At 39.6% G+C, this 18271-nt stretch overlaps 1 protein-coding gene across 2 annotated transcripts in view; it reads right to left on the reverse strand.

Moving 5' to 3' along the window:
• Nucleotides 1-18271, reverse strand: part of LOC102186814 (nuclear body protein SP140-like protein) — a 93180-nt gene that overhangs the window by 53510 nt on the left and 21399 nt on the right. For both annotated transcript variants that reach the window (XM_013973246.2, XM_013973259.2), the window contains exons 2-6: nt 6776-6938; nt 5283-5451; nt 3183-3266; nt 1686-1736; nt 1348-1419 (exon numbers count right to left, since the gene is read on the reverse strand). In XM_013973246.2, coding sequence (XP_013828700.2) covers nt 1348-1419; nt 1686-1736; nt 3183-3266; nt 5283-5451; nt 6776-6938 — 539 coding nt within the window. The remainder of the gene's footprint in view (nt 1-1347; nt 1420-1685; nt 1737-3182; nt 3267-5282; nt 5452-6775; nt 6939-18271) is intronic.

Genomic DNA, 18271 nt, shown 5'->3' on the forward strand with positions numbered 1-18271 from the left:
CAAAGAGGGCTAGTCACTACCCCAAGATCTTGAGGTAGAAGCTGAAGCCAGGCTACGGGCCCCTGAATTCCTGCTGTGACACTGCGTAGAGCAGCGCTCAATCCTAATTTTCAGCTGGGTGAACTTGTACAAATAACCGAATCCTCTAAGCTGATTCTTTTTCATCTGAAAAACAAGGATAATATATACACATTTTCAGGTTTGGGGGAAGATTAAATGAACTACTGGCTGCATCAATATATGGGATACCATGATCAAAAAAATCAAATCATTACGTATACTTTTTGTACCAGTACTTTTTATTCAGGGAACAAACATGTACTGAGTACCTTGTTGTTGTTTAGTTGCTAAGGTGTGTCCTATTCTTTTGCAACCCCATGGACTGTAGCCTGCCAGGCTCCTCTGTCCATGGGATTTTCCAGGCAAGAATACTGGAGTGGGTAGTCATTCCCTTCTCCAGAGGATCTTCCTGCCCCAGGGACTGAACCTGGGTCTCCGGCATTGCAGGCAGATTCTTCTTTTTTTTTAAAATTAACTTATTAACTTTAATTGGAGGCGAATTACTTTACAATATTGTGATGGTTTTTGCCATACATCGACGTGAATCAACCATGGGTGCACATGTGTCCCACCATCCTGAACCCCCCTCCCACCTTCCTCCCCACCCCGTCCCTCTGGGTTGTCTTAGAGCACCAGCTTTGAGTGCCCTGCTTCATCACTGAACTTGCGCTGGTCATCTATTTTACATATGGTGGTATACATGGTTCAGTGCTGTTCTCTCATATTGTCCCACCCTTGTCTTCTCCTCCATAGTCCAAAAGTCTGTTCTCTACATCTGTGTCTCTTTTGCTGTCTTGCATATGGGTCATCGTTACCCTCTTTCTAAATTCCATATCTGTGCGTTAATATACTGTATTGGTGTTTCTCTTTCTGGCTTACTTCACTCTGTATAATAGGCTCCAGTTTCATCCAACTCATTAAAACTGGCTCAAATGTGTTCTTTTTTTAGAGTTGAGCAATATTTCATCGTGTATATGTATCACAACTTCCTTATCCATGCATCTGCCGATGGACATCTAGGTTGTTTCCATGTCCTAGCTATTGTCAACAGTGCTACTGAGCCACCAGGGAAACCCAGTGAATACCTAGTGACTGTTAAATGCATTCCCATCCTTGTTCCATTTCATAACCTCATGACAATCTGCATGTAATATCTCTATATTACAAATGAGAAAGCTGAGCAATAAAATTTAAATAACATCATTAAGAACGTTATGGGTTAATTGAAATTATGGGAGGACTCCCCCTCCCCCACCCCCACCCCCTGCCCCGAGGAACGCCCATCACCTGCTTCTTCCACCGTTCTGGTTGTAGCACTGGTTTCTGCCAGACATGACATCGAAGCACCAAGATCACTGCCTGATCAAAAAAACAGAACAGAAAATGGTGAAGCCGGATGCTGGGGCAAAACAGTCAGGCCCAGAGTCCCTGGGGACTGGCAGCAAGTGCATTTAAGGAGCCCAGAAGCAGCGACCTCCCAGCAACTCAGAGTACTGACCCTTGGAGAAACTGCAGGTGCAAAGACTAACAGATTTCTGACAAAAGAAGCAGCCGCTCCGCCCCCAGCACAGCCTAGAAGGGGCACAAGCAGCAGAGCATCACACACAACAGAGTCAGCAACAGACCATCAGAAGATGCGGATTCTCCACCAGACCAAGTCAGGCCTCTGGAAGTTCCTAGGGGGAAAATTTAAAATTTATTTCAGAAATTGAAGTAGGGAATGAAGAGCCACCCTCCCCTAATTCCCCTTTTCTTTTCTTTCTTTTTCTTTTTTTTTATAAATAAGAAGCTTGAGACTCCCTGGTAGACAACAATACAGAGGCCATCTGGGTCTGATGGATCTCATCCAACTCTTGTAGCCTGACCCCAAATCCTCGAGTGGAAGGCAGGTCAGGGGCACTCCTGGCTGAGAGGGCTTTGGCCAGGCCATCTCACCGCATGATCTCCACCAGCCATTCAGTACCTAGCGATGGCTTATCTTGACTTCCACAGCCATGGTGAACCGGCCTTCGTCCCTAGAGTTGCCCTGACTGGCGGCTTACCTTACTTCCTACAAAGTCCCCACCCTCTCTTCGTCCACTCCCTCCCTGCACAAGTCTGTTTAATCTGTCTTGTTGGCCTCTCCCTGAGGATTCAACATCTGATTCCCCTCCACTTTCTCCAGAATGGCAACGCACTCCAGTATTCTTGCTTGGGAAATCCCATGGATAGAGGAGCCTGGTGGACTACAGTCCATGGAGTCGAAAAGAGTCAGACATGACAGAGTGGCTTTCACTTCACTTCCCTCTTTGTATATTGCCCTCCTTTTGTTTCTGGGTTCTGTCTGTCCCATTAGGCTACCAGGGAGTATCCAGGGTTGAAAACACAGGCTCTGGGTTCAGAATGCCTGATTCCATCCTTGCTCATTTGATCCCAGGCCGACTACATACATGGTCTTTCTAGATTTCAGCTTCCTTATCTGCAAAATGGGCACATAAGTGATAATACCATCCAATGGCACTAAACCCACAACTGCCAGAAGAAACTTTCAATCAAGTGAGCTGTTATTAATTTGCTTGTTTTTGTTGTGTCCTTGACCCCTTTCTCCTTTCATTTCTTCTTTTTCTTCTCCCCTCTCTCTCAAATACCCACATTTTCTCCTCCACATCTCTACTATTCCTCACCACTGAATCCATATGACCACCTTTCTCCTTGAATATTCTGCTCTTGAACAATCTCCCCCACATTTAAGTCAGTCCTTTCTTCTGCCATCATCAATGGCCTCCTCTCTTACATTGACCTTGGGCCCATAGTGATTAGCCCATCACAACTTGACATTGATCTTCTCCTATAGGATTCTTTCCAAATCACAATGACTTCCAGGCAGTCCTTCTCTTTAAATCTGGTTACGGACTCCTTGGGTTCCTCTTCCTTTGTCTTGGTATTTGAGGCAAAAACCTCTTGTCATAGCTACTCTTCCAGGACTTAGCCTCTGGTTAGATGCTCATCCCTGCCTGCCTTCTCCGTGGTCCTTCATCGTTTCTTCCCTGATTCTCAATCTTTGCGCAGGACTCGGGCCTCCACCTCCCCTTCTCTTTTTCCTCTTAGCAAGGGAGAATTGGTTTGTTCTTGGTCTCAATCACCTTGCTCAAGGCTCAGTTGGATGGCAGGCCTCTCCTCCCTCTCTTCTCCATCAGTTTCTTCATAACTAAGTTTCTCTTGGATTGCTGAAAAGAGAAAGAGAAAACACAATTAGAGATCTCCACCAGAGACCAGGAACATCATCTCAGAATTATACATTTAGGTATTTCCAGCTCTTGGGTCACTTAGAGCTCAGTGGATCCCAACCTTCATGGTAAAGTTCCCCCATCATCCTTGGACATAAAAGAAACCCCAGCAAGGGAGCAGTTATGTTCCCTGCATAGAAATGAGCCACTCAAATATAAGGACAAAGGAGTCCTGGGAACATCCTGAGGTTGTCAGTCATGTACAATAAATGTCACACCATGCGGACAACACATGTCAAAATAAATAGGGGAAGTGAAATGTGTTAACTGCGCTGTTCAAAATGTAAGAAAGAAACAAATTTCTTCTGGAGAATGACTAGGATCCTAGAGAGGTGTGTGTGTGTGTGTGTCTGTGTGTGTGCGTGTGAAAGAGAAAGCCCAAAGACTTTAAAGAGAGCTCTAGATAAGAGGAGGTTTGGGCTTAATTGTGTTGGAGAGGATGCTCAGTTTCCAAAGAGACAAACCAGAGGGGGTGGGGGGCATGCTGGGGTTGCTAGTTGGAGCTCCCAGAGTGGTCCAGATCCCACAAAAAAGGAAACTCTGAAGCTGCACGCAGGGATTGCCTATTGCGGTACTGCAGGGCATCCCCACGACTCCTGGACCACGGACCCAAGAGGCTGCCAACAAGAGGAGGCCAGGACACCAGTCCAGAGACCCTGCATGTAGGTAACTTAGGAGATGTAGGAGGAAGGAAATAAACCAAGGGGCCTAGTGGGTAGATCACTGCGAGGAGTCTAGGAAGGAGACATGGTGGGACGCTGCCTCAGAGCTGATGGCAGGAGCGCCTCCTGGGAAAATGCCCACTAAGGGGTGGGATGGACAGGACTGTGGGAGCCACGGGTACTACTTTGTCTTCCCCAGAGCATGGGTCAAGTTCCAGCAAAATCAGATGGCAGGTATGAGGAGGACAGTGGCCCAAAGCCCCGAAAAGGTGAAGGAGGCCTAAGGGCCGGAGGACTTCAGCACATGAGACAGGGATGAAGGGGGAACCTAGAAACAGGAGAGATATCATGCCCTGAACACAGCCCCCATCCTCTGGAGTTTAGTCATTGACCCAAGCTCTTGTGGACAGCAGTGACCTCTGCCAGGGTCAAGGGGTTGGCAGCAAGTGTAGATGTGAGTCATTAGCATTTAAAAAGGATAAATTATACCTTCTCAGGAAAAAGTCAACATTTAGTTATATGTGGCACCAAAAATAAGCCCTGGAAGAGAATAGCCTTTGTGATTATTTGAGGAGAAAATATGATTAAAACCATTTTTCCTTTAAGGGGAAATTTGATATAAGTTAACTTTTGTGCTAATCACTCTAGAAATCTGATGAAAGTGGCCTTTCTTCTGTGTTACCAGGTCAACCCAGGGTTTGAGGGTTTAAAATGACATGGGACTGGGAGGGTCTACTTATGGACTGTTCTTGGGTCTTCTTTGAATCACCACATTCTTGGGCTGTGGTGATTCTTATAATCTGGCTTGTACCTCTAGGGGGTCCCTGAAAGCTATGATTCTGGAGTTGTTGAGATACTGACCCTGTTGATCTGCTGTTTCTAAGCCAGGATGGATCCTATATCCATAGCTAAGCTACAGATGGGTAGTAACCAACTCAGTGGACTGCTGTGCAGGCCACTGCCAGCCTGTCACTTGTCCTTCTATCTAAACTGGATGGCACTGTGGCTCTGGTCCTCCCGTGAGTCTAAGTGTCTAGTTAAGCAGACCTCCAGGTGGGTGTTGTACCATAGCCTTTATAACATGAGCTTTGAGAAGAACTTGGTGGCTCAGATGGTGAAGAATCTGCCTGAAACGTAGAAGACCTAGGTTTGATTCGAGAAGACTCAAGTGTGCTTTGTTAACTGTTATATCCCCACTGCTCAGTACCAGGTATGGCACGTGATGGGAGCTCAATATATACTTGTTGAATAGAATTGACCTTGAACATCAAAAGGTAGAAAATAAGCTAATTACCGTTTTCAAAGCTTTTGCGAATATGATTTAAATCAGGATATTCCTGCATGTTGACATCGCTGAACAATGCTTCCAGAAGTGACAGGTTAAATGTCTTCTCCAGCTTACTGAGAACATTGTACACCACTTTTGGTACAGGGACCAGGTTTGTACAAGAATCTTGACAGTCCTTAAAAACAATGAATGAAGAAAAGTATAAATACAGACTTCCAGGTTACAAGAGAGCCCTAGAAAGAGACGTCAAGTTAATGCATTCCAATTTCCATACATAGGTATCTTTTCATGTAGAGATTTAGCATTTCTGTATATTTGTATGACTACTAAGTAAAACGATAAATCCTCTCTTCTTAAAACTATCCATTTGTGAATCTGATCTGCTCATCCTAACTTACATTAGATGTAAGAAGGCACAATTCTGAAGATTAAAAGTGGGTTCAAAGTTAATGAATATGTAGCTAAGAGCCTGGTCAACTCTTGGAGGAATGGACTTGGCAGGTGATGAGCCACTATTTTGTTGACTGGACAGCTCCTGCCCCTTCACCAATCCTGACTTCGCCTGGAAGAGCTCAAGGAAGCCAGGGGACAGTGCTCCATTTTGTGAACTTGGCCACAGGGAAAGCATGTTCGGAGGACAAGCTGAGGACCTGCACCCCTGTATCTCCAACAATGTCTATCACTAAAGTTAGCTCAAAGTCCAAGACTCCAGAAAGAGTACAGATAAACACATAAATAAGAAAATAAATAAATGGAAAAAGAAAAACCCCTGTTGGAAAAAGAAAACTGTCGGAGAAAGAATAGCAAGCATCTACTCCCAAGTTTGTCCTAACAATACATCAGTTCCCTATGGGTTTTAATGTTCTCAGATCTAAATTGGTTGCTTTAGTCACTAAGTCATGTCCGACTCTTGTGACCCCATGGACTGTAGCCTGCCAGGCTCTTCTGTCCATGGGATTCTCCAGGCAAGAATACTGGAGTGGGTAGCCATATCCTTCACCAGGGGATCTTCCCAACCCAGGGATCAAACCCAGGTCTCCTGCATTGCAGGCAGATTCTTTACCCACTGAGCTATGAGGGAAGCCCAACTATTTAAATTGATGTTCTTCAAAAAGGAATGCTGTGTTAATTATTACTTCACTAAATCATCTCATTTAAATTATTCATGAATTTATACACTTACTTTTAATTCTTAGTTTATGCTGTACTGTGGTGTATTAAACATCTGTGGAACACAACTGTTTTAGATCCAGCCTGCCTGACTCCAGTGGCTGCCAAGAGCACCGTCCCTTCAATCAGAGGAAGGACTGTCTCCAGTGATGCCTGTTTCCACTCTTTTCCCCTTTCTACCTCACAACAATACTTGAACATTTGCAACAATAGTAAGAAGTCTTCTATTCGTAGGACACTCCTCAGTTAGCTAGCTGTGCTCAGGATATCAAAGGATAACTTAGTTTGGGGATGGTTTACCAGATGGTTACATAAGAAACCTCACTTACTTCATACATTTTATTGGTGATGAGTTCGCGGTCACGAAGGCCTTCAAGGAAAGGAAATGTCTTTTTAATTGCAGTTGAAATCTCCACTTTATGTCTTTTGAAGTGCCTGAGTGCAGTCTCAAAGACAAGCCTTTCTTCCACGTTCTGATTTTCTGTGGACACCCTAAGGAAGAAGAATATCATGTGAAAATGGTCATCAAGATTCCGAGATGCTTGTGAAGGCTGTAACATTTTATATATAAAGGATAGATTGTGAAGAACCAACATATATAAGATAAGTGGTTTCAGTAAAGAAATAAAAGCAATGGAAACAACAAACAATGATATAATTGAAGAGAAGTGTGGAAGTTAAGAACGACTGAAGTACAGGACTAAAGAAGCCCATTCCAGTCTGTCCCAATCAAAACCATCATAAAGATATCCACCTTTGTCTGGTATATTTGGATACTTTTCAGTACCCAAAATGCATTGGGGAATAATCACTTTATTGCATCAACATCCTGTAAAAAATGTTTCTGGTTAAATACTGCCAATTAAAGAAAATAATTTATCTTCTTTTTATTATTGCCACCGCCTCCCTACTAAAAATGCTAATAAAGGGATTGGATTCACAATGACAAGGGCAATGGCAGGGGCAATGAGCAGATAAGAGGGTTCTACCAAAATTTATGAGACAAAAAGTGATCAGAGGATCGCTAACCACTGTTGTAGGTGGAAAACACTCCCAGAGGTCAGGAAAGCAACCAGTGAGTCCTGCAGGACCCTGGAGACCCAGTGGAGATCACAAGGGAGACACGTTGTGGAAAACTGTTGCGTTATTTGAAAAATTAAGAACAGAACATCACACCTTCCACCCTCAGTTTGCATCCTGACCACTTGTACCCAGACAGCCACTCAGAGGGAAACAGTGCTATCCTTTTTGTAACCATACGTTAATTTTACTTGTTACTGAACTTCACACAGTCTTCCCAGGTGGCAGTAGTGGTAAAGAACCTGTCTGTCGGTGCAGGAGATGCAAGAGCTGTGGGTTCAATCCCTGGGTTGGGAAGATCCCCTGGAGAAGGGCATGGCAACCCACTCCAATATTCTTGCCTGGAAAATTCCATTGACCAAGGAGCCTGATGGGCTATCATCCACCAGGTTGCAAAGAGTCAGACATGACTGAGCATGCAGGCATGATTGGACTTCATATTCCCTGGTGGCTCAGATGATAAAGAATGTGTCTGCAATGCAGGAGACCTGGGTTGGGAAGGTCCCCTGGAGAATGGAATGGCTACCCACTTCAGTATTCTTGGCTAGGAAATTCCATGACAGAGGAACCTGGAGGGCCTTGGTCCATGGGTTTGCAGAGTTGGACATGACTGAGTGACTAATACTTTAACACTGCATACATGAAAACATACATCACGTGTGCTTTGTGTCTGACTTCTTTTGCTCATCATCCATGTTAGATGAACAGAAATTTGGTTCTTTTATTGTTGAAGATATTCCATTGTGTGGACCAACCACAATCTACTTATTCATTTTCCTATTTATGGACATTTGGGTGTATTCTAGTTCGGGACTCGTTTGGATAAAGCTGTGGTTCTTGTACAGGCTTTTGGTGACAAGATGTTTTAATTTCCCTTTAGCAAATAACTAGAAGTGGAATTGTTGGGTCATTGTGTAGGAGTATGTTTAATAGTTTTAAAATCTAATCAAACTATTCCAAAGTCTGTTAGAAATAAGCTTTCTAGTTTTAGCCATTTTAGCCTATAATATATAATATGGTATTTCATACAGTTTTAACCTGTATTTTTTTAATGACTGATAATATTGAGCACACTTCCATATGCTCATTGGCTATTCATAATCTTCTTTTTTGAAGTGCCTTTTCAAGCCTTTGGCCCATTTATATTACTGGGTTGTCTTTTATTATTTGTTGATGTGTAGGAGTTTGTATATATTATAAAAGAAATGTTTTGTTTAATATATGTACTGTGAGTGAAAAAGCTGGCTTAAAACTCAACATTCAAAAACTAAGATCATGGCATCCAGTCCCATCACTTCATGGCAAATAGACAGGGAAACAGTGGAAACAGTGACAGACTTTATTTTCTTGAGCTCCAAAATCACTGCAGACAATGACAGCAGCTACAAAATTAAAAGACGTTTGCTCCTTGGAAGAAAATCTATGACAAACTTAGACAGTGTATTAAAACAGCAGAGATATCACTTTACCAACAAAGGTCTGTATAGTCAAAACTACGGTTTTTTCAGTAGTCATGTATGGAGGTGAGAGTTGGACCATAAAGAAGGCTGAGCATCAAAGAATTGATGCTTTGAATCGTGGTGCTGGAGAAGACTCTTGAGAGTCCCTTGGGCTGCAAGAAAATCAAATCAGTCAATCTTAAAGGAAATCAACTCTGAATATTCACTGGAAGGACTGATGCTGAAGCTGAAGCTCCAACACTTAGGCCACCTGATTTGAAGAGCCAACTGATTGGAAAAGACCCTGATGCTGGGAAAGATTGAGGGCAGGAGGAGAAGGGGATGACAGAGGATGAGATGGTTGGATGGCATCATTGACTCAATGGACATGAGTTTGAGCAAATTCCAGGAGATAGTGAAGGACAGGGAATCCTGGCATGCTACAGTCCATGGGGTCACAAAGAGCTGGACACGACTGAGCCTCTGAACAGCAACAGAAATGTATTGTGAACATTTTCACCCATTTTGTGGTTTGCCTTCATTTTCTTAACCATGTATTTTGATGAGGAGAAATTTTTAATTTTGACAAAGCCAAAGCTATCATTTTTTTCCCCTGTGGCTAACAACTTTAGGTACTATCTGAGAAATCTTTGCCTCCCCCAAGCTAATTAAAATATTCAAAAATTAATTTAAAGTGTAATCCTGGTTCTATTTCTAGATTTTCTACTCTGTGCCATTTGTCTGTTTGCCTACCCTTGTGCCAACAGTATATTGATCTGAATCTACAGCATATAGAAAGACTTGAAGTCTATTAGGAAAACGTTACCTTGGATTTTCTACGTCTTTTGGTTTTCCACATGTCTTTTAAAATTGATTTGTCAATTTTTACAAGAAAAGCCTTTTTGAGTTTTATAGGGTTTGCATCGAACTTTTAGACTCATTTGGTGAAAAGTGACATCTTAACAACACTGAGTTCAACCCATTTATTTAATTTTCCTTAGTCTTGCCAGAAGTGTTTATAGCTTTCAGTATCAGGTGGTGCAGTGGTAAAGGATCTGCTTGCCAAAGCAGGAGAAGCAAGAGATGTGGGCTCGATCCCTGGGTCAGGAAGATCTCCTGGAGTAAGAAATGTCAATCCACTCCACTATTCTTGCCTGGGAAATTCCATGGACGGAGGAGCCTGGTGGGCTGCAGTCCATAGGGTCGCAAAGAGTCAAACATGACTGAACACACACACACATACACAGGAGTCATACACTTCTTTCCTTAAACTTATTCTTAGCTATTTTATTCTTTGTGGGGCTACTTTAAGTGATTCTGCTTTTTAAATTATTTCTAACAATTGTATGAACATAGAATTGATTTTTAAGAAACAGTAACCATGTATTCATGAGCTTTCTAAATTCACATATTCTAGTAATATATTTGTAGACTACTTTTGGATTTTATAGAAAAAATAACCATGGCATCAGAAAATAAAACTCCTTTGCTTCTTCCTTTCCAAAAATTGTTTCTTTTTTCTTTCTTCCTTACACTGTTTCTAGCCTTAGAGAAAATGCATTTAATGTATGCATCAAGTATGATGTTATATGCACACAGATACACACAGGTGACAGAGGAAGTTTCTGTTTGTTACTAGTTTACTGAGAGTTTTACCATGGTCAGATGTTGATTATTATGAAATGCATCTATTGAGGTGTTCATATGGTTTTGTTAGGGGAAGCACACTGATTGAAACCTTCCACCCTGGCCAGGCACCATAGTAACTATTTACATAAGTTGTTTTACAACAGGAGGTCCTGGTAAGGAACACGGAACTAATAAGCCTCCACCAACCAGCAGAGTTTGGGAAAGGTCAAAAGGAGACCCCGCAGGTCTGACCACCTCCCAGAATCCTCTCTAGCATCCATCTTGGCTGAACAAGGCGTGCACCACCAGGAAGGACTCTGAGCCAGAATGATTGGCTAAAGACAACCTGGAAACTAATCCTATGACCATAAAACCCAAGACTGCGAGCCAGAGCAGTTCTCCTGGGTTCCCTTACCCTACTGCTCTCCACCCGGGTGCCCTTTCCCAGTAAAATCTCTTGCTTTGTCAGCACATGTGTCTCCTCGGACAATTCATTTCTGAGTGTTAGACAAGAGCCCAGTTTTGGGCCTTGGAAGGGGTCCCCCTTCCTGCAACAGTTTTCCTTCTTTATTCTTTAATTTGGTGAGTCAGATGCATTGATTTCCAGAGCCTCCTTTTAAGTAGAAACAGATAACCCCAGGTCAGCAGACTTTTGAGGAAATTCTTCAACTTCAGGAAGAAATAATAACACTAAAAAGAGAAAAAGGTTACCCCAGGAGAAACAGAGATATTGTAGGAGAAACTTCCAAAAACTCTAAAATTTTTATAGGATTTGAGAACACACATTGTACCCCTGTTTACAAAGAAAAAGGAAATAACATCATGTTTGGGAACTTATGTACACCCGTGGTAGATTCATGTCAATGTATGGCAAATCCAATACAGTATTGTAAAGTAAAATAAAATAAAAATAAAAATTAAAAAAAAAGAAAAGAAAAGAGAAAGGAAATAACAGAGAAAGAGATAGTGGTATTAGATGTTTTTTAAAAATTGAGTTTTAGAAATTTACTAAGATTTACTAAAATGGTTGTAAAATAAAGTTAGGGGAATTCCCCAGAAAATTAAATAGATTGTTGTTCTTGTTTAGTTGCTAAGTCATGTCTGACCCTTTTGTGACCCCATATATTGCAGCCCGCCAGGCTCCTCTCTCCATGGGATTTCCCAGGCAAGAATACTGGAGTTGGTTGCCATTTCCTTTTCCAGGGGATCTTCTTGACCCGACCTACATTGTAGGCAGATTCTTTACCACTGAGTCAGCAGGGAAGTCCAAAATAAAGAGATTAAAAGAACACAAAAGAGCAAATTTGAGAGACAGTACAGGAGTCTAGGGCTCCCAGTGTAACTCAGCTTTAAAGAATCTACTTACAATGCAGGAAACCCTAGGTTTGATTCCTGGGTCAGGAAGATTCACTGGAGAAGGGATAGTCTACCTGTTCCAGTATTCTTGCCTGGAATATTCCCATGGACAGAGAGGCGTGGAAAGCTATAGTCCATGGAGTCACAAAAAGGCAGAAATGACTGAGCAACTAAGCGCAGCACAGCACCCAGGAGTCCAAGATGACTTCAGAGGCCTAACAGCAACCTTATTAGAGTCGAGGAAGATACTCACGAAAATGCAGAGGAGGACCATACCAGGAGAATTATTTAAGGAGATGTGATCTCTATAGAGTAGAATAACATGAATTTCTTCAAAGGACTTAGAAAAATGAATTTTAAAAGAACCAAACCAGAAGCTACCAAGAAGCCCACACGCCACAAAGAAGACCCAACACAGTCAAAAATAAATGAATAAACTAAATTTTAAGAAAGAGAACCAAACCAAGGCACGTAGTGATGAAATGCCAACACCTAAAAAACCAGAGAAGAACTTAAAATATTCCAGAAGGAATTAAGAAATTGGTCAGTTATTGAGGATGATGGCAAGAATAACTTGAGACCTCTCGTCAGTAACAGATCTAGGCCTTCAAAATGCAGAGTGAATCAGGACAACTCCAGCCATGCAGGGCTGAGAAATTTCACTCTACAAACATCCATTTTGAGTGTTGTTCCTAAAATTTTCTTTCCTTTATGCTTATGTCAATATATAGATTTAAGATTTAAAAAACACAATTTACGCATGCTCTAAAATTTCTATACAATCATTATTTTCCTTTCCATTCACACCACTGTGCCACCCAGAAGGCCAATACAGAGAAGTGCCATGAATGACAACAATGTCATAAGCGAAGGGAGAAGGGAACTGCATATAGTCTGCTATAAGGTACGTGTGCTGCAGCGGAAGAGCTATAAAACGTGTATTATAATCTCTAGACAACCCTCAAAAACATTTTAAAAGAAGTATTAGTATGTTAATAGAAGACTAAGATGGAATCATATAAAATGTCAATTAAAATTAGAGAAGGCAGAAAAAGAGCGGGGTAAAAAGAGACACAGAACAAACAAATACAGTAAATAAAGAAGAGTTAAAACATGGTAATGTAATCCAGTATATCAATAATTACTTTCAGAGCGAATGGCCTAAATATTCCAATTAAAAGCAGAGATTGTCTACAAAGCACAGGAAGCTCAGCGTGGTGCTCTGTGATGACCTAGATGGGTGGGAAGGGGAAGGCGGTGGGAAGAAGGTCCAGAGGGAGGGGACATATGTATACATATGGCTGATTAACTTCATTGTATCACAGAAATGAACACATCATTGTAAAGCAATTATATTTCAATAAAAAAAGAGATTGTTAAAATGACTGAGAAAATGAGACCTTATCTTATATTGTCAATAAGAAAAAAACCATAAATATAAAGACACATGCTAAGAATGGAGAAGGAGGGACCTCCCTGGTGGTCCAATGGTTAAGACTTCACCTTCCAAGTAGAGGGTGGGGGTTAAATTCCTGGTCAGGGAGCTAAAATCCCAGATGTCTCATGGCCAAAAAATTGAAACACAAAACAGAAACAGTGTTGCAACAAATTCAATAAAGGCTTTAAAAATAGTCCACAGTTAAAAAAAAAAAATCTTAAAAAAAGAATGGAGAAGGAGATACCATGTCAACACTAATCAAAAGAAAAAGTAGCTATATTATTTCCAGGGAAATAAAGACTTTAGGACAAGAAAAAATACTAATTAAGAGAAAGAGAGCATTACATATGACAAAGGGATCAGTTTTTCAAGAAGACATAACAATCTTTAATATGTTATTTACACATGGTAAACACATAGTATCAAATTGTGTATGGTAAAAATTGATAGAACAGTGACAGAAATAGACAAATCCACTATTTCAGTTTGATACACAAACAGCCCCCTTTTTTTTCTGTAAAGTAATTTATAGATCAAGCAGGTAGAGAAGCCATCAGAATATAGCTGACCTGAATATCCATTACCAATCAACTTGATCTATTTGATACTTTTAGAATACTCCATGCAACCACAGCAGAATATACATACTCCTCTGGCTGATTCATGTTGAGGTTTGGCAGAAAACAGCAAAAATCAGTAAAGCAATGATCCTTCAATTAAAAAATAAATAAATTTTTAAAAAGATCACATGGAATAATCACCCTTACCAAGAGAGAATCCACTCTGGGCTATAAAACACATCTTAAATGTAAGAGAATAGAAATCACAAAAGTACATTCTTAGACAAAAAGAAATTAAACTACAAATAAATAACAGAAAGAAATGAAAAATTCCCCCAAATACTTGGAGAGTTAAAAATACATTCAGGTAACACACAAGTCAAAGGAGAAGTCTTAAGAGAAATTTTAAAATATTTTGAACTGAATAAAAATAAACCCACAACTTATCAATATTTGTGGGATGCTGAAAAAGCAGTGACTACAAAGAAATATATTCCATTGAGAAGAGAAGAAAGATGTAAAATCAACAATATGTTTCTCCAGCTGGAATGTGGGGGAAGAAAGCTTAAGCCTAAAACAGTAGAAGAAATGAAATAAAGGAGCAAAAATCAATGAAATTGGAAATAGGAAACAAAAGAGAAAATTCCACAAAACCTAAAGCTTGTTCTTGGAAAAGATCAATAAAACTGATAAACTTCTACCCAGGCTAACTAAGGAAAAGAAGAGAAAGAAATCACAAATTACCAATATCAGAAATGACAGTAGGATTTTCACAACTGATTTACGAATATTAAGAGGATAACAAAGGATTAGTATGAACAAATCTATTCCCACTAATTTGATAAATAAAATTGACCAAACCCTAGAAAGACACAAACTACCAAAACTCACACAAGGAGAAATGGATAATTTAAATAGGCCTACATTCATTACAAAATTGAATTAGTAATTAATAACTTTGAAAACACTAAGTACTAGGCCCAGAGAATTTCGCTGGTTAATCCTACCAAATATTTAAGAAAGAAATGATACCAATTTTCCACATTCTTGTGCAGAAAATAAAAGCAGAAGGAACACTTACTTTCTTCTATGAGCTCAGAACTACTGCAATACCCAAAGCAGATATAGACAAGCTACATGTCAATATCTCTCATGAACATAGATGTAAAAATTTTCAAGAAAGTATTAGCAAATTACAGCATGACCAAGTATAACTTATTCCAGATATGCATGGCTGGTTCAATATTTGATATCAATCAATGTAATATTTGATATCAATCAAGGTAAAAGAAAAAAATCTAAATGATCTTATTAATTGATGCAGTAAAGTCATTTGACAAATTCTATCACTTTTTCATGTAGAATTCCCTAGAACACTAGAGATAGGAACATCTTCAAAATGAGGAAGCAAATCTAATAAAAACTCTGTTGCTAGTATCATACATACTGCTGAAAATCTGCACATTTTCCTCCTAGGATCAGAAACAAGGGAGAGATCCCCTCTTTCACTATTCTTATTCAACACTGTGCTGGAAGGGACAGCTAGCACCAAAAAAAAAAAAAAGAAGAAGAAGAAGAAGAAACAAAGGAAATTCAAGGTACAGAGTTAGGGAAGGAATAAAACTAACTTTGTTTGCAGATAAGATGTTTGTCTACGTATAAAATCCCAAAAATTCACATGCACACAAAATCTGAAACTAATAGTTAAGTATAGCAAGGTTGCTGGACAAAGATCAATTGCTTTTGTATATACCAGCATTGCAAATTTGGAATTTGAAATGCAGTAAGACAACACCTATATAGCATATTGAGAAGCAGAGACATTATTTTGCCAACAAAGGTCCATCTAGTCAAGGCTATGGTTTTTCCAGTAGTCATGTATGGATGTGAGAGTTCGGCTGTGAAGAAAGCTGAGCGCCGAAGAAACGATGCTTTTGAACTGTGGTGTTGGAGAAGACTCCTGAGAGTCCCTTGGACTGCAAGGAGATCCAACCAGTCCATTCTAAAGGAGATCAGCCCTGGAATTTCTTTGGAAGGAATGATGCTAAAGCTGAAACTCCAGTACTTCGGCCACCTTATGCGAAGAGCTGACTCATTGGAAAAGACTCTGATGCTGGGCGGGATTGGGGGCAGGAGGAAAAGGGGACGACAGAGGATGAGATGGCTGGATGGCATCACTGACTCGATGGACGTGAGTTAGAGTGAACTCTGGGAGTGGGTGATGGACAGGGAGGCCTGGCGTGCTGCAATTCATGGGGTCGCAAAGAGTCGGACACGACTGAACACTGAACTGAACTGAAGACAACACCATTTACAATAGCACCAAAAATATAAAATATTTAGGTATTTGCTGTTGTTCAGTCGTTAAGTCGTGTCCAGCTCTTTGCGATCCCATGGACAGCAGCATGCTAGGCTTCCCTGTCCTTCGCCATCTCCCTAAGTTTGCTCAAACTCACATCCATTAAGTAGGTGATGCCATCCAACCATCTCATCCTCTGTCGCCACTTCTCCTCCTGCTCAGTCTTTCTCATCATCAGGGTCTTTTCCAATGAGTCAGCTCTTCACATCAGGTGGCCAAAGTATTGGAGCTTCATCTTTGGCCTCCCAAGCTGATACGGAAGTCTTTCCAATCAATATTGAGAGTTGATTTCCTTGAAGATTGACTGGTTTGATCTCCTTACAGTCCAAGAGGCTTTCAAGCCTCTCCAACACCACACTTCAAAAGCACCAGTTCTTCAATGCTCAGCCTTCTTTATGATCCAACTCTCACAACCACACACAACGACTGGAAAAACTACAGCTTTCACTAGATGGACCTTTGTCAGCAAAGTGATGTCTCTGCCTATAAATATTCTGTCTAGATCTGTCATAGCTTTCCTTCCACGGAGCAATTCTGTATGTATTTTATTAGATTTATATCTAAGTATTTTTAAAATTAATTTAATTGAAATTTAAAATATTTAGGTATGAATCTAACAAAATATATACAGAATCGAAATAAACAGAAAATTATTCTAGAAGGAGACAAATTTAACTTGGCATAAAAACATAACTGTAACTGGTTCGATGTAAGATTTTGAGTTATATAAACAAACAGTGTTGACTTTACTGGTAAAGGAAAATTTGTATTATTTCTTTTAAATATGAAAAATTTGAATATACGATTTCAAATTCAACACTAAAAATATAGAAATATAGATTTAAATTATTTTGAAAAGCTGAAAGTAACCACTGGTTGAGTGAAATCAGACTCTTACAGAGCCTTGTGAAGCACTAAAAGATAACATAAAATGGAAATATTGTTTTCATTTTTAGAGAAGACAAAACAAGAAAAACAAAAGAATTCTAAAAACTAAGAAAAAAGCATGAAAAATGTATCATTAAGAACACTAGATGTAAATGAAAAATTATATTGAAAGGCACAGGATCAAAAATAGAATCCAACAAGAGACAAAAAAAGTGACACAAAATTTGTTAAATCAAAGATAGGCAAGTTATGGTATTCAAATATAAACAAAACAAAAAATAAAGGTATTAATACCCAATTCAAAGCAAAATTCAAAAGACAAATAATGGGGCAAAGGTTTCATGAATATTGAGAAACAGTTCGCTTCTAGCTTTTGACTCTTCACATATTTAAAAATGATCAAAATATATAAGCTCTGGATAAATTAGCAAAAATATTTTATTATTTAATCTTATAACCTGAAAACAGAACATTTCCCTCCAGTGTCCTTTAAATGCAGATCAATACAGATCACAGTGTTGAACATAAATGATGTCACAAAAAGTTATAAGCAGTAGAAGCTAAATAGACTGCATAGTAAGGAAAATAAACCACCCAGAGGTTTATGAAACAAAACAAAAATTACTCTGTTGGGTCAAAGATGATATTTTGTGGTTTAGAGTTTATTTTTTTTAAAAGTGGAAGAAAATGGGAAATAGTACACTGAGAATGAGTAAAAATAGTTTAGCATCAGGAAATCTCTTTATGCAATTTATTACCTCAACAAACAAAAGGAGAAAAAGTATATAAATATATTCATAATAATTTTAAAAGGGAATTTCTTAAGACCTAACAGCCATTTTGTAAAATCTATGTGAAATATACAGATACTGAACACAATATTAAGTCTACAAAAATAACAAATATTACCGTAGACATTGAAATGATGAAATAATTTTAATAGAAAAAAAGACAGGGATGCCTACTATTACCATCATTGTTATATGTATATTATATATGTACATATTTTTAGAAGCTTTGATAAGAAGATGAAGTGATTGGTATAAATACTAAAAACTTGCATACATAGAAACCCC

This window comes from Capra hircus, chromosome 2 (assembly GCF_001704415.2).
Source record: "Capra hircus breed San Clemente chromosome 2, ASM170441v1, whole genome shotgun sequence".
Classification (NCBI taxonomy): domain Eukaryota; kingdom Metazoa; phylum Chordata; class Mammalia; order Artiodactyla; family Bovidae; genus Capra; species Capra hircus.